The sequence below is a fragment of the Narcine bancroftii genome, chromosome 2 (genome assembly GCF_036971445.1).
Source record: "Narcine bancroftii isolate sNarBan1 chromosome 2, sNarBan1.hap1, whole genome shotgun sequence".
Lineage (NCBI taxonomy): Eukaryota > Metazoa > Chordata > Chondrichthyes > Torpediniformes > Narcinidae > Narcine > Narcine bancroftii.
The window spans coordinates 84,985,182-84,997,702 of NC_091470.1; the positions used below are offsets into that span (position 1 = coordinate 84,985,182).

Consider the following 12,521-nt stretch of genomic DNA (forward strand, 5'->3'; position numbering starts at 1 on the left):
GGCCATACTGCAAGTATCTGTAGAAAAGGGAGTGGCTGTATTTAAAACTGGGTAGCTGAGATTAATGGCATGAATCAGCAAATCTTTCATCTTCAAGAAGGCATGGTTTTCCCTTTCAGTCCACTGGATGGTTCTGGGGTTTACAGACAGTAAATTGAAAAGAGGCTTCATGATGTGAGCTCCTCCCGGAAGAAACTGCTGGTAAAACTTTACCATTCCAAAGAATTCCTGCATGCTTTTAACCATAAGAGGTCTTGAGTACTTGGTAATGGCCTCAACTTTGGATGTCAGTGGAGTCACGCCTTCCTGAGTAATTCTGTGCCCCAAGAAATCAATAATTTCTTGCCCAAAAATGCATTTATCTGGATTGATGGTCAGTCCAAGCTCCTGAAGATGAATAAAAAGTGTATGAAGATGTTCCAAATGTTCTTCCTTTGTCCCACTGGCCACTTAAATGTAATTGAGGTAAATGAAGACATGGGTCATACCATGTCCTAAAGCATTCATCACCCGTTGAAATGATTGAGTGGCATTCTTTAATTCAAATGGCATTCATAAAAATTCAAACAGCCCAAACAAGGTAATTCTTGGTGTCTTCTGGCTCTACTGGAACTTGGTGATAACGCACTATCTATTTTGGAGAAGATCTTCGCTTCATGCAAATTAGCTGAGAAATTCTGAATATGAGGTATCGGATAACGATCTGGGATGGTGGCATCGTCAAGCCTGCTGTAATCTCCACATGGTCGCCAAACTCCATTGTGCTTTGGGACTCTGTAATGGAGATGCCCAGCAACTGTCGGACCTATGAATTGTGCTTAATTCCTCCATCTTGGCAAACTTTTCCTTAGCTGAGCACAGCTTCTCTGGAGGCAAGCTGTGGGCTTTAGCATGGATAGGAGGGCCGTTAGTACAAATGTGATGCTTTACAGTGGAGGCATAAAATTGTAGAGTAGTAATCTCTGGGAAATCTTCCAACAGCTTGGAGAATTCGTTTACTGATTTACTTGATGTTTGAAGGCTCAGAGCAGGGGTATAGACGTCTGCCAGAGGAATAGTCTGAAAAGTAGTTCCATCTATTAGCCGACACCCTTTTAAGTCGATGGGGAATGAATGACCCCGAAGAAAATTTGCACCAAGCAAAGATCAGAATACAGCTGCTATAATAAAGGTCCAAGTGTAATGATGATTCTTGAAATTGACTTTCATCTTCCTGGTGCCAGTGGTCGGAATGTTGGAACTGTTAACTGCACGTAGTTGCAGGTCCAGGGTAGGATAGCGTGTTTCAAAACTGATGGGTGAAAATACACTAACTTCTGAACCTGTGTCCATCAGAAGTTTTAGCTGGGACAACTGGTTCGATACATAACAGTAGGCTTGCAGGTTTCTCGCCAACTGTCGCAGCCCTTACTGGCAGTTGACCTGGGCATTTCCCGCAAATGGGCAGGGTGGAAGGTATTTGTGGGCATTTACTTTCCAGTGCCAATAGTAATAACACTAAGACAAGGTGCCCATAGGCTGCTTGCTTGTCTTGGGCAGTTGCCTGCTCATAGGGTGTGATATGCTAAGAGCACTAGAGAGTGACATGGGGTCAATATCGGAGGGGTTGGTTGTGCAGACTTGCTGTGCTTTTTAGCCAAACATAGAATATTTACCTTTGCCGCTACAGTTCTTGGGTCTTCAAATGAACACTTGGATAACTAGAACCTAATATCATCTGGCATTCGCTCTAAAAAGTGCTGATCAAATAACATATTGGTCCTCATGTCAGCTGCCAGAAACACCATTTCAACCATTAGTTCTGAAGGGGCCCAGTCTCCCAACCCATCGAAATGTAGTAGTTTGGCTGCCCTATGGGGCATTCCATATACACGTAATAAAAGTGCTTTTAAAGCTTCATACTTGCTGGTATGTGGTGAATCCATAGGAAGTCGCCGATCCTCCTAACGGCCTGGTCCAGGGTACCGACGAGATGGTAATAACGAGTGGTGGCTAAATCGACTTTGTGAAGGTGAAATTGCACTTCAACCTGTTGGAACCACAGTTCAGGCTCAGCTGCCAAGAAAGGTGACGGCTTCACAGAAATGGATGTAGAGTCCATGTTTGTCTAAAAATATGTTTTTGTTCTCTTCGGGGATCACCAACTGTGGCTACTGGAATCACAGTGGACTTGACAAAATAACCACACAAGGCATTTCTAGAGTGAATCAAATGGATTTGCTCTTCATTGCCCATGCAACTTTTTAAAAATCAGAATCACGTGCTCAACATGTGCTGATGTCATCGTGCACTGAAGTCACATGGCTGGTTCGATGCTTCCTGGGAGTTGTAGGGCTTCCACAGCTCTGCTACACGAGGAAGAAAGAGGAGACTTTAAGAAAAATACCAAAAAGGCAATGTTCGTTGAGAAAAGGAATCACTCGTTGGACAGAAAAAAGCACGTCACAGAATGGGTATGTGAACAGAGGCAAGATTGCGGCACAGTCACCCGAAAAAAATTAAGAACATTTGCACTGCAGTGGCAAAGCCGCACCCGAACCTCAGTAAAGATTTTGAGGCTACAGTAGTCTGATGCAACTGTTTCATGATCAGGAAAAATCTGGTATTATGACAAAAAACAAAAATTGCACAGAAACTTCCAAAAGATCTTGATCATAAAGTTGTAATTTTTCACCACTTTAATGTACATAACCTGCAGAACTATTGGCAAATATCAGAAACATGAATGAAATCCCCATGAATTTCAACATGATAAGCAATAGAACAGTGGAATAGAAAAATGTTAAAACTGCAAACCAGAACAGGCCATGAAAGTACCAGGTTTACCATGGTGTTAATGTGCATAGCCAATGGGACGAAGTTAAAATTCATGGTGATCTTGAATTTCAAAATTAAACCTAAAATAAAATTACCTGTGGGAATTTTTGAACGTTTTCATGAAAAAGTATGGATGGATGAAAATGGTGTAAAATTATGGATAGACAAATGTGTAGAATAGACGGCCAGGTGGTTTACGCAAAGAACGGAGTTTGTTGGTCTGGGATATGTTTTGTAGCCACCTAACTGAGAACATTAAAAGTAGATTAGCACTACATAATTCTAACGTAATGGTTATCCTGCGTAGTTTGATGTCTATAATGCAACCTCTAGGTGTCTGAACATGTGCACGAGGAATGGAGTACATGAATGTCGAGTGCAGAAAAGTCGTTTACAAAGGGCTTGGTCATGCGTTCTGCATCACTTGATGTGCTGAGTAACTTTGTGCTGAAGGCATGGGACTGATAAAATGGTTTAAAAAGTGTGGTATCGCTTATGCAATTGATGGCACGGAAGATTATTTGTTATGGAACACTGGTGATGAAGTTGAAACCGCCTCATCAGATACAGACTGGGTCGTGCATAATAACTGTTTAAACTGTGAGAGTATGGATGTGCTTACCATCATCTTTGTCTCAGACGATGATAGCAAGAGTGATTTTGAAGGGTTTGAAATATTGTTTTCAGACAATGATAGTAATTTTGAAGGGTTCTAATTGTGTTATTGTTTTCACTAAAAATCTCAATGAAAATCTCTCACAATTGGGGTTTTTTTTTGGTTTTTCAAGGATCAACTTGGATGCACATGGGTCGACTTATACGCTGAATTGGTGTGGATTGAATTTTGAGCTGAATTTAAGGTCTCAAAAGTGTGTCCGGTGCACAAGTTGACACCCTTTTTTTTGTGAAATCTTTTTGTGTTTCACGACTTGACTTATACACCAAAATATATGGTAATAATTGAGAGTTTGAGAGTAAAATGTGAATAGAAGAGTCAATAATGGAAGATTGATTGAACATGATACTACAATTAGAGGTCCAAGAGAGAGCAGATGCTGGAATCTAGAGCAAAAACAAACTGCAGGAGGAACTGATGCAGAGACTTGATCTAAAATGTTGACGATTCTTTTGCTCCACCACAGATGCTGCGTGATCTACCAAGTTCTCCCAGCAGTTTTTTTTTTAAAAGTGATTCCAGAATTATAGTTTTGGAGCCAAATGTATCAAGTTTAGTAAGATCCAGTATGAAACTCACTATTGACCCATATGAGTCCAACAGTGTGTATGGGTCAGATGTTCTGCTACCTTTCTGTTACACACTGACCACGCAATGTGCACAAGTCTCTGCTGGGAGCCCTGCTCTTGGCATGTCGGTCAAAGACAGGGACTCTCCTGGTTGCAGGTGACTGGTTGCAAGAATGAGCATTGTGACCAGCTATGAGGCCTCTTCCCTCTGGCTGCAAAACCTCCTGTTTAAATTAATTGGGAATATATCAACAAGGGGATAAACATTTGGAATACTGTATGCCAAACTGAAGAAAATTAAAATAGTTTAAAAAATATTCAGGAAAGAAAAAAAATACAGATACTAGAGGCATTTAAACAAACAAATAAGTATTGGCCAGTAAGAAAATGCAGCTAATAAAGCTGCTGCCTTATGGCTCCAGAGACGTCGGTTTGATCCTGACTTTGGAATAATTTCTGTGGCTGTGTAGGTGTCCTTTGGATGCTCTGGTTTCCTTCCACATCCCAATACTGTGTGGGTAAATAGGTGAATTAGCCATAATAAATTGTCCCAAGCTGCAGGAGAGTAGAAACTGGTAAGGGTGGGAGAATAGGTTAGGATAAATTAGGTGTTTGATGTTCATCAAATGCTTAGTGGGCCAAAAGATTAGTTTCCGTGCTGCATCTCCATTTGGTTCCAAAAACATTCACTCACTTTATCCCGGTAGTGATTTTTCCATCATTCCAAGTGTACCATGTCCTAATACAGGGGTGGCCAACCTTTTAATTTTTAATTTAGACATACAGCAAGGTAACAGGCCATTTTGGCCCATGATTCTGTGCCGCCCAATTAACCTGCACTTGTATGTACTTGTGGGCAAAATGGCCTGTTATTATGCTGTATGTCTAAATTAAAAATTAAAAGACCCCCCCCCCCAACCGCACCCTAATGGATCCATGAGGAGTTACTAGGGCAGATGAACTCTGGCTGCTGATTCATTAATCAACAAACTGAACCATTCTGACCAACTCTGCTGGCAGATGTGTCTCGAGAACTTCCCTTTAGTTCCAAAGACATCAAAGAAAGACTGATTTTCTTCAACCACAGTTCTACTGTTGAATCCAAATAGCAACTTGATCAATTTTTTTTAAAATGTAGATGCCAGAATTAAAATCAGGCCACATCTGTGGAGAGAGAAGTTGTTGAAATTGTTTGGTTGATAGGTTCATGAGTGGAAGATATGAATTTTAGGCTAGAGCTATAGGAAATGCAGATAAAATCAGTTAATATTACAGATGGATACACTACAGTAGTACTAGGAGGTTCTGATCCAAAGATATTAAGCTTATAGATTCCCAAAACTGTTTGAACTATACCAGCTCCTGGATTTACATATATCTGTTCCAATCTGCATTTGATTTCTCCATTGTAGAGGAGTCCATACTGCGAGCATCGAATGTGCAGTAGAATGGAAGGAAAGCAATAAGGAAGAAAGACTTTTCATAAAGGTGCCTCCGAGCCATCCTGCTCTCTGAACTATGGCTCATCTTAGAAAATCTGCAGAAACTTAAATGCATTTCTCATCTCATGTCCTCTACAGAGATCCCCTAGTCCTTCCCTTTCACTCTGCCACTCTCATATCAATGCATTATTCTTCATAACTGTCTTCTCTTTCAATGAGATTTTAATAGCTGACACATCCTTCCCCTCCCCTTTCAGCATTCTGAGGTAATCGTTCCCTTTGTGACTCCTTGGTATACTCTTCCATCTCCGCCAACTATTCTCCTACTCACAGGATTTTCCCATACAACCTCTGGAGGTGGAGCATTTGCCATTTCACCTCTTACTTTCTTACTATCCAGGAACAAAATCAGACATTTCAGATGGTGTATTCCTTCCAGTCTATATCGCTGGATGAAGAAATCAAATGCAGATTGGATGACTGCTTCATGGAGAACATGTGCTCAGTCTACAGTATCACCCCTGACCTTCCAGTCTTCTTTCACTTCAATTTTCCATCCCACTCCCATGCAGAGTGTTTGTGACCTTTTGTACTAATTTAAGGAAACCTAATGAATGTAAGCTTAAAGAACAGCTCTTTTATCTTCCATCCAGGCATATTACAGCTTTGCAGAATTAACACCAAATACAATAATTTTAGCTAACTCCTTTAGTCTCTTTGTATTAGAACTAACCAATTTTGCTAAAGGTGACCAATCTATGATATTAATAAGTTTTCTCTCTTGTGACACTACTTGATTTGTGCTTATTTCAGTTTTATTTTCATGTTTTGTTTCTTCCCCCTCTCATTCTGGAAATAAGAAACATGTTGAAATCCAAGCATATGTAAATTTCTCTGATTAAACTTTTGGAGATAATGTTTCTTGAGAATGAAGGCAAAAATCTCGACATTGGATATGTGTTGCATCTTTTAGTCAATCTTAAATTGAAGACCTGTCCTCCTTGTCACTTGATACTAGATCACTATCTGAAGAAGGGCAAAGGAACTCCCTGTTTTCATGGCTTCCACCAATATCACAAAAACAAATAATCTGGCCATTGTTATGTTACTTTTTATGAGCATTTGTATAAATTAACTGATGAACTTCACTTGCTACCATGCCTTCTATACTTTCAAAGTACATCATCAATAGTAGGGGACTTAGAGATGTTTTGATTATGAAAGATGCAAAATAAATTAGTTTTTTCCTCATTTTTCCTATGCCTTAAACTTTTTGCTTGCTTTTCAGATGTGGAAATGCAGTATTTCAGAAGTGTGCATAATTGCATCTATTTTGCTGTCAGAGTTCTGGAAAGACAATTTACGTGAGTTACTTACATTATTATTGTTCAGGTTGGTCCTTGAAGGTTTATATGTAGTGTGGAGATTCTTTCTACATCTTTCATGGAATATTTCAAATTTTGGATTCAACAGATGAAAGGAACAGAGAATAGAAGGTTTAAAAGGCTAATGAGTTGAATTACAGTACAACTCCGATTCTCCGAAATCCTCAGTTATCCAAAATTTTTAAAAAATGTCAGATAAATGAAGATATCCGAAACAAATCAGAATCCTCATTTATCCAAAATTTTTTTGTAGTGGAACTGATGGGATGTGGGGCTCCCGGGCCTCAGTGGGGAGATGTCAGTAATTGGCAGTGGCCAGCATTTTTTTTTGGTGAGAATTAAACATTAATTTAATGCTTAAAAAGCCTTTCTTTGTTGTTTGTTGTTGTATAAACACTGATTTGTGTTACAAGTGATTTGCTGTTGCTACTGGAGTGTTCTCTGAAAAAACCATTTATCCGAAATAGGCCCGGTTCTGACCATTTCAGAAGATCAGAGTTGTATTGTATTTATTGTTGCCTGTACCAAGATACAGGATAAAGCTTTGTGTTTTGTGTGCTATTCAAGCAAGTCGTCTCATAAGGCACAACTCAGTACAGTTCAATAATAATGAATACAATGCAGTATCGGAATTAGTGTTAAATAGTGAAGTGCATGGAGTAAAGTACAAAAGTGTAGGGTACAGAGAAAAGCACTTGTACTGTTAAAAACAGTTTGACAACAGCAGGAAATAAATTTTGGACTTGGTTAGGGTTTCTTCCTCTCAAGTGGAAGGGGGGGAGAAGAAAGTATGACTGGTGGAATGGGTCCTTAAATATGTTAGCAATTTTCCACAGAGAGCTAGAGGGATAGAGTCGATGAAGGGAAGGTTGGTTTTCGAGATGGCCTGAGTTGCAAATTTACAGTTTCTTGTTGTTTTGAGCAGAGCAGTTCAGGTACCAAGCTTGATGTATTCAGACAGGAGACTTTCTGTGATGTATGTGTAAAAGATGTTAAGAGACTTTGGGGATATGCCAAATTTCCTCAGACTCCAAAGAATGTTGAGTCTTTGGTGAACATTTTAGTAATATGGTGGTTATTGGTGATACTAATTCCAAGGAACTTGAAGCTCCACTATTTCCTTCTCAACACCATTGGTATAAACAGGGACATGTGCTCCTTCATTTTACTATCAATGAGGGAGAGGTTGTTGTTCTGACTCCACACTACCATACTCTGTACTCCTTCCTATATTCCATCTTGTAGTTGTTTAACATCTGGCCTATGATAGTGGGGTCATCGGCAGACTTGTAGATGAAGTTGAAGCAGTGTTTGGCCCCGTGTTGATATGAATGTTGTTACGAGCCCAGAGGACACCAAAACCTAGCAGCAATAGATATTCAATATGACAAATGGTCACTTCAACAAAAGTTGCTTTTAATTATCTTTAAATATTAAAATAGAATCAAACTTTAACTTATCACTATTGACTATGTGACAGAAATATATATATATATATATATATATGTTTTGGGGAGATAAATTGGGAAAGGTTTTGTTAGAGTAGGTGACATACAAACACTTTAAAACAGATCTTATTTAAAATACTGGAGCTCTGGTAGATGTATCGGGTCCAGAGCTTTTGCAAGAGCTTTTGAAGAGTGCTAAAGAGACTTCACTAATGGATTGTTGTCTGCAAAAGGCAACAGATGAAAGAGCATACTGGAGCTGCTGCTGCTGTCTGGAAGAGAACTTGCTATTCTGAGAGGGTCATGTGGTTTTGCAAGCAGAGAGAGTCAAACAGGCTTTCTCTCAGAGTCAGAAAGAGAGAGACACACAGAGATCACTTGTACAGTGTTACAGCCAGCAGAAGTAGCTGGGACTGGAACAGGGCAAGCTGGCAAGCTTGTGGACAGCCCGTTTGGACGACAACCTGGTCAAAGGCCTTCTGGTTCATGGAAGAAGAGAGGACTGGCTGTCTAATGTTTCACTTGGAATAAGAGAAACAAAAAGGAACTCTGTGATGACCTGAAAGAAAGAGGCTATCATCTGGAGAACCCTGAAGGGGCAAGTATCGTCAGCAAGACATTGGAGTGGCTGATGGAAGTACATCAGTTGTGGATGTCCTGGAATAACAAATCTCTCTCTGAAAACCGACAAGAATCTTCCTGAGCAATAACCATTTACCTTTCAAACACCAAAGCCTGGTGAAGTTTATAAATGTTAAATTCTGTGCACAGTATAAGAATTGGCTGCAACCAATGAACTTGGAGGAATGAGAAGTGAGATTAGACTGAACCAAAGAACTTTTCTGAACTTACACAAACATTACATACACATGCGCTTAGAATTAGAAGGGTGTTAAGTTAGGTTAAGTATGTCGATAGAGATAAGTTAAAGTTTGATTCTGTTTTCATGTTTAAAGATAATTAAAAACAACTTTTGTTTAAGTAACCATTTATCTGTTGAATATCTCTTGCTGCTGGGTTTTGGGGTCCTCTGGGCTCATAACACTTCCTTAACCTAAAATAGAAAATGCTTGAAGTGCTCAGCAGGTCATACACCATCTGTGGAGTAAAGTCTGCAGGATGTGGGAAGTCTGGGATCTTTGTACTCTCCCTAGTGACTACATCTGTGGGAAGTGTACCAATGAACTGGAGCTGCAGTTGGTTGTGATCAGGATCATCTAGAATACTGAGACTTTAATTGAAGTGGTCACATCTAAGGGGAAACTGACAGATAGTTGGGTAACCACCAGGAGAGGCAAGGGGAGTAGACAGACAGTGCTGGGTTCCCCTGTGACCATTCCCTCACTATCAGGTATACTGCTTGATACTGGCAGATCAATAGTGAAAGGAAACTTTAGAGTGTGGGGGATGGATAGGAGACCAGATTCAGGAACAGCTGCTACCCCTCCTCCATCAGACTCCTCAATGACAATCTCAATCAGAGAGTCATTTAAGGACTCTTGTGCATTTTATTGATTTTATTTTTGTTATCTCTGTATTGCACAGTTTGTCTTCATTTGTTCTTTGTTTACAGTTCTTTGTTTACATGTTTTGCAGTTTATTTTTTGTACTATTAATTAGTGGTAATTCTGCCATGCCAGCAGGGAAAAAATAATCTCAAGGTTGTATGTGATGCTATTTATGTACTACTCTAACAATAAATCTGAAATCTGACATTCCGTAGTACCAGCATTATGTGTTGCTTTCTGGGTGCCAGGGTCAAGGATATCTCTGATCATTTAGAAAGGGTGAACAGCCAGAGGTCATTGTACACATTGGTACAAGTGGCATCAGTAGAGTAAGGGACTAAGTCTTGCAAAATAAGTATAGGTATTTAGGTAAGAAGTTATGGTGCAGGGGAGAGAGATTTGGGTTTGTGTATCTTGGGTAGAAGGTAGAAATGGGCAGTGTGGGGGTGAGAGAGAATGAGGTGAATGGCTGTGGATGGGAGGTGCCAGAGGTGATGAGGTTGGAAATGGTGTTGGAGACAGTATCTTGATGTGTGATGGTGGGGTCCTATGAGAGGGGACAATAGGAGGAGATGTTTGAGAGCTGTCACTGACTTTGGCAAAGTAGAGGTCAGTGTGCCAGACCACAACTGCACCACCCTTGTCTATGGGTTTGATGGTGAAGTTGGGATTGATGCAGAGAGATTGTAGGTCAGAGTGTTCTGAGGAGGTGATGTTTAAATGCAAGAGTTGGGTGGTAAAGTTGAGACGGTTGATATCTCGGCCACAATTGGAAATAAAAATGTCCAGAGCACGCAGCTGGCCAGGATGAAGTGTCCAGGAAAAAAAGGCTTGAAGCGGGAGAAATGGTCTGGAATGGGGGATAGAGAGTCACAACTATGGAAGTGAGCCCAGAGTGGAGGTAATGTAAGAAGAGTTCAGTATCATTTGGTATTTAAGGTGGATGTTCACAGTTTTTTCCCCAGGATATAAGAATTTAAATCTCGAGGCCATAGATTTAAGATGAAAGGGAAAATTTTAAAGGAGATCTCAGAGGCAAGTTTCTCACTCAGGATGTTGGGAATGTGGTACGAGTTGCCAGAGAAAATTTTAGATGTTACACTTATTTTTGGAAGAATTCATGGATGAGAAAGGTTTAGAGGGACATGTGCCAATTGTAGACCACCTCAGAAAGGTAGCTCATTTGGTATGGATGAGTTGGACTAAAGGTCCTGTTTCCATGATAATTATGACTCAATAAATGTCATTTGTGAGTTTACATTGGAGGAGGTAGTTGAGGCAGGTAGTATTGCATTGTTTAAAAAAAGTTTGATTGGATGTATGAATAGGAAAGATTGGGGGGAGGTGGGGGTGATATGGGCCCAACACAGAGTAGGATTAGTGTAGGTGAGCCATTTTAGCTGGCATGGACAAATTGGACCTGAGATTTTCACCATCACTTAAGTCAATATTCAGTCAGTTTGATGCACTTCACATCAAAGGACATCTGAAAGCACAGGATACAGTAATGGATCTGGGATTAGACAACATCCTAACACTAATACCAGAGACTTTTGGCCAAGCATGAGAAATACAAACTGGTTTATTACCATTCTATCTGTCCAGTCTCAATATCATCAAAAGACAGTAATCAAATGGCTCATACCTTTATATAACCTGTTCACTCCTTCTCAGTTTGGGTTTCACCAGATTGTGGACCCAAGAGCTGAGGCAAGGATGACTGCCCTTCAGACCAAGACAAAATGTGACTGTCAGCATTGAGGATCCCTGGAAAAATTGAGTCAGTGGGCCTCAAGGGGAAAGTATTCCATTTGTTGGAGGTGTACACAGGAAATGTTTCCACAGTTTTTCCATAGCCTTTCCCCATGAATTGTCAAGAACCGGGGATGAAACGTAACTGCATCTATTTGGGAGGTGGCTTCATTGTACTGTTCCCATTATCGACTGGACTGCACAAAGAAGCCAAGACACTTGGAGAGTTCATATAAAAGATCATAGATCTGAAATGTTAACTTTCTCTTCCATGATTGCTGGATGCCCTATTGAATATGTTGAGCATATATTACTTTTATTTCTTGGCCCGAAGAAGACCAAGAGATTAACCTTTGAGATTTCTAAAATCATGAAGGGTATATTTAAGGAAAAGTAAATCACAAAATTCTGTGGACACCATGGTTGGAATAAAAAAAACACACAAAATGCTGGAGAAGCTCAGCAGGTCAAATAGAGTCCTTTATGTAGCAAAGGCAAAGATACATAACCAACAATTTGGGCTTGAGCCCTTCATCAAATTATGGCAAAATACTAGCAAGTGTCCGAACAAAGGTATGGCAGGGGAGGGGAGGGTGGCAAAGGCAGGAGATGATAGGTGGAGAAAGGAGGGAAGGGACAGCAGCAATGAGATAGAGGAGAGATGATTGGTTGGGTTGGAGAACTGAAAAGAGGGGAGGGGAAAGAAAAGGCGAGCAGGTTTAGTTGAAGGCAGTAAAGTCAATGTTAACGCCATTTGGCTGGAGAGTGCCCAAATGAAAAATAAAGTGTTATTCCTCCAATCTGTGGTGGATAGGGTGGGATAGTATACAAGGTCATGGACAGGCATGGGAGGGTGACCTGGAATTGAAATGGTTGGCCACTGGGAGTTCGCTGTGTTTGCGAATGGAAAGGAAATGTTGAACG

General features: G+C 40.3%; 1 protein-coding gene across 1 annotated transcript in view; it reads left to right on the forward strand.

Moving 5' to 3' along the window:
• The window catches only part of cdan1 (codanin 1), a 157,231-nt gene that overhangs the window by 39,943 nt on the left and 104,767 nt on the right, over nt 1-12,521 (forward strand). Inside the window, 1 exon segment of the mRNA XM_069915504.1 lies at nt 6,793-6,868. Within this exon segment, the coding sequence (XP_069771605.1) occupies nt 6,793-6,868 (76 nt within the window).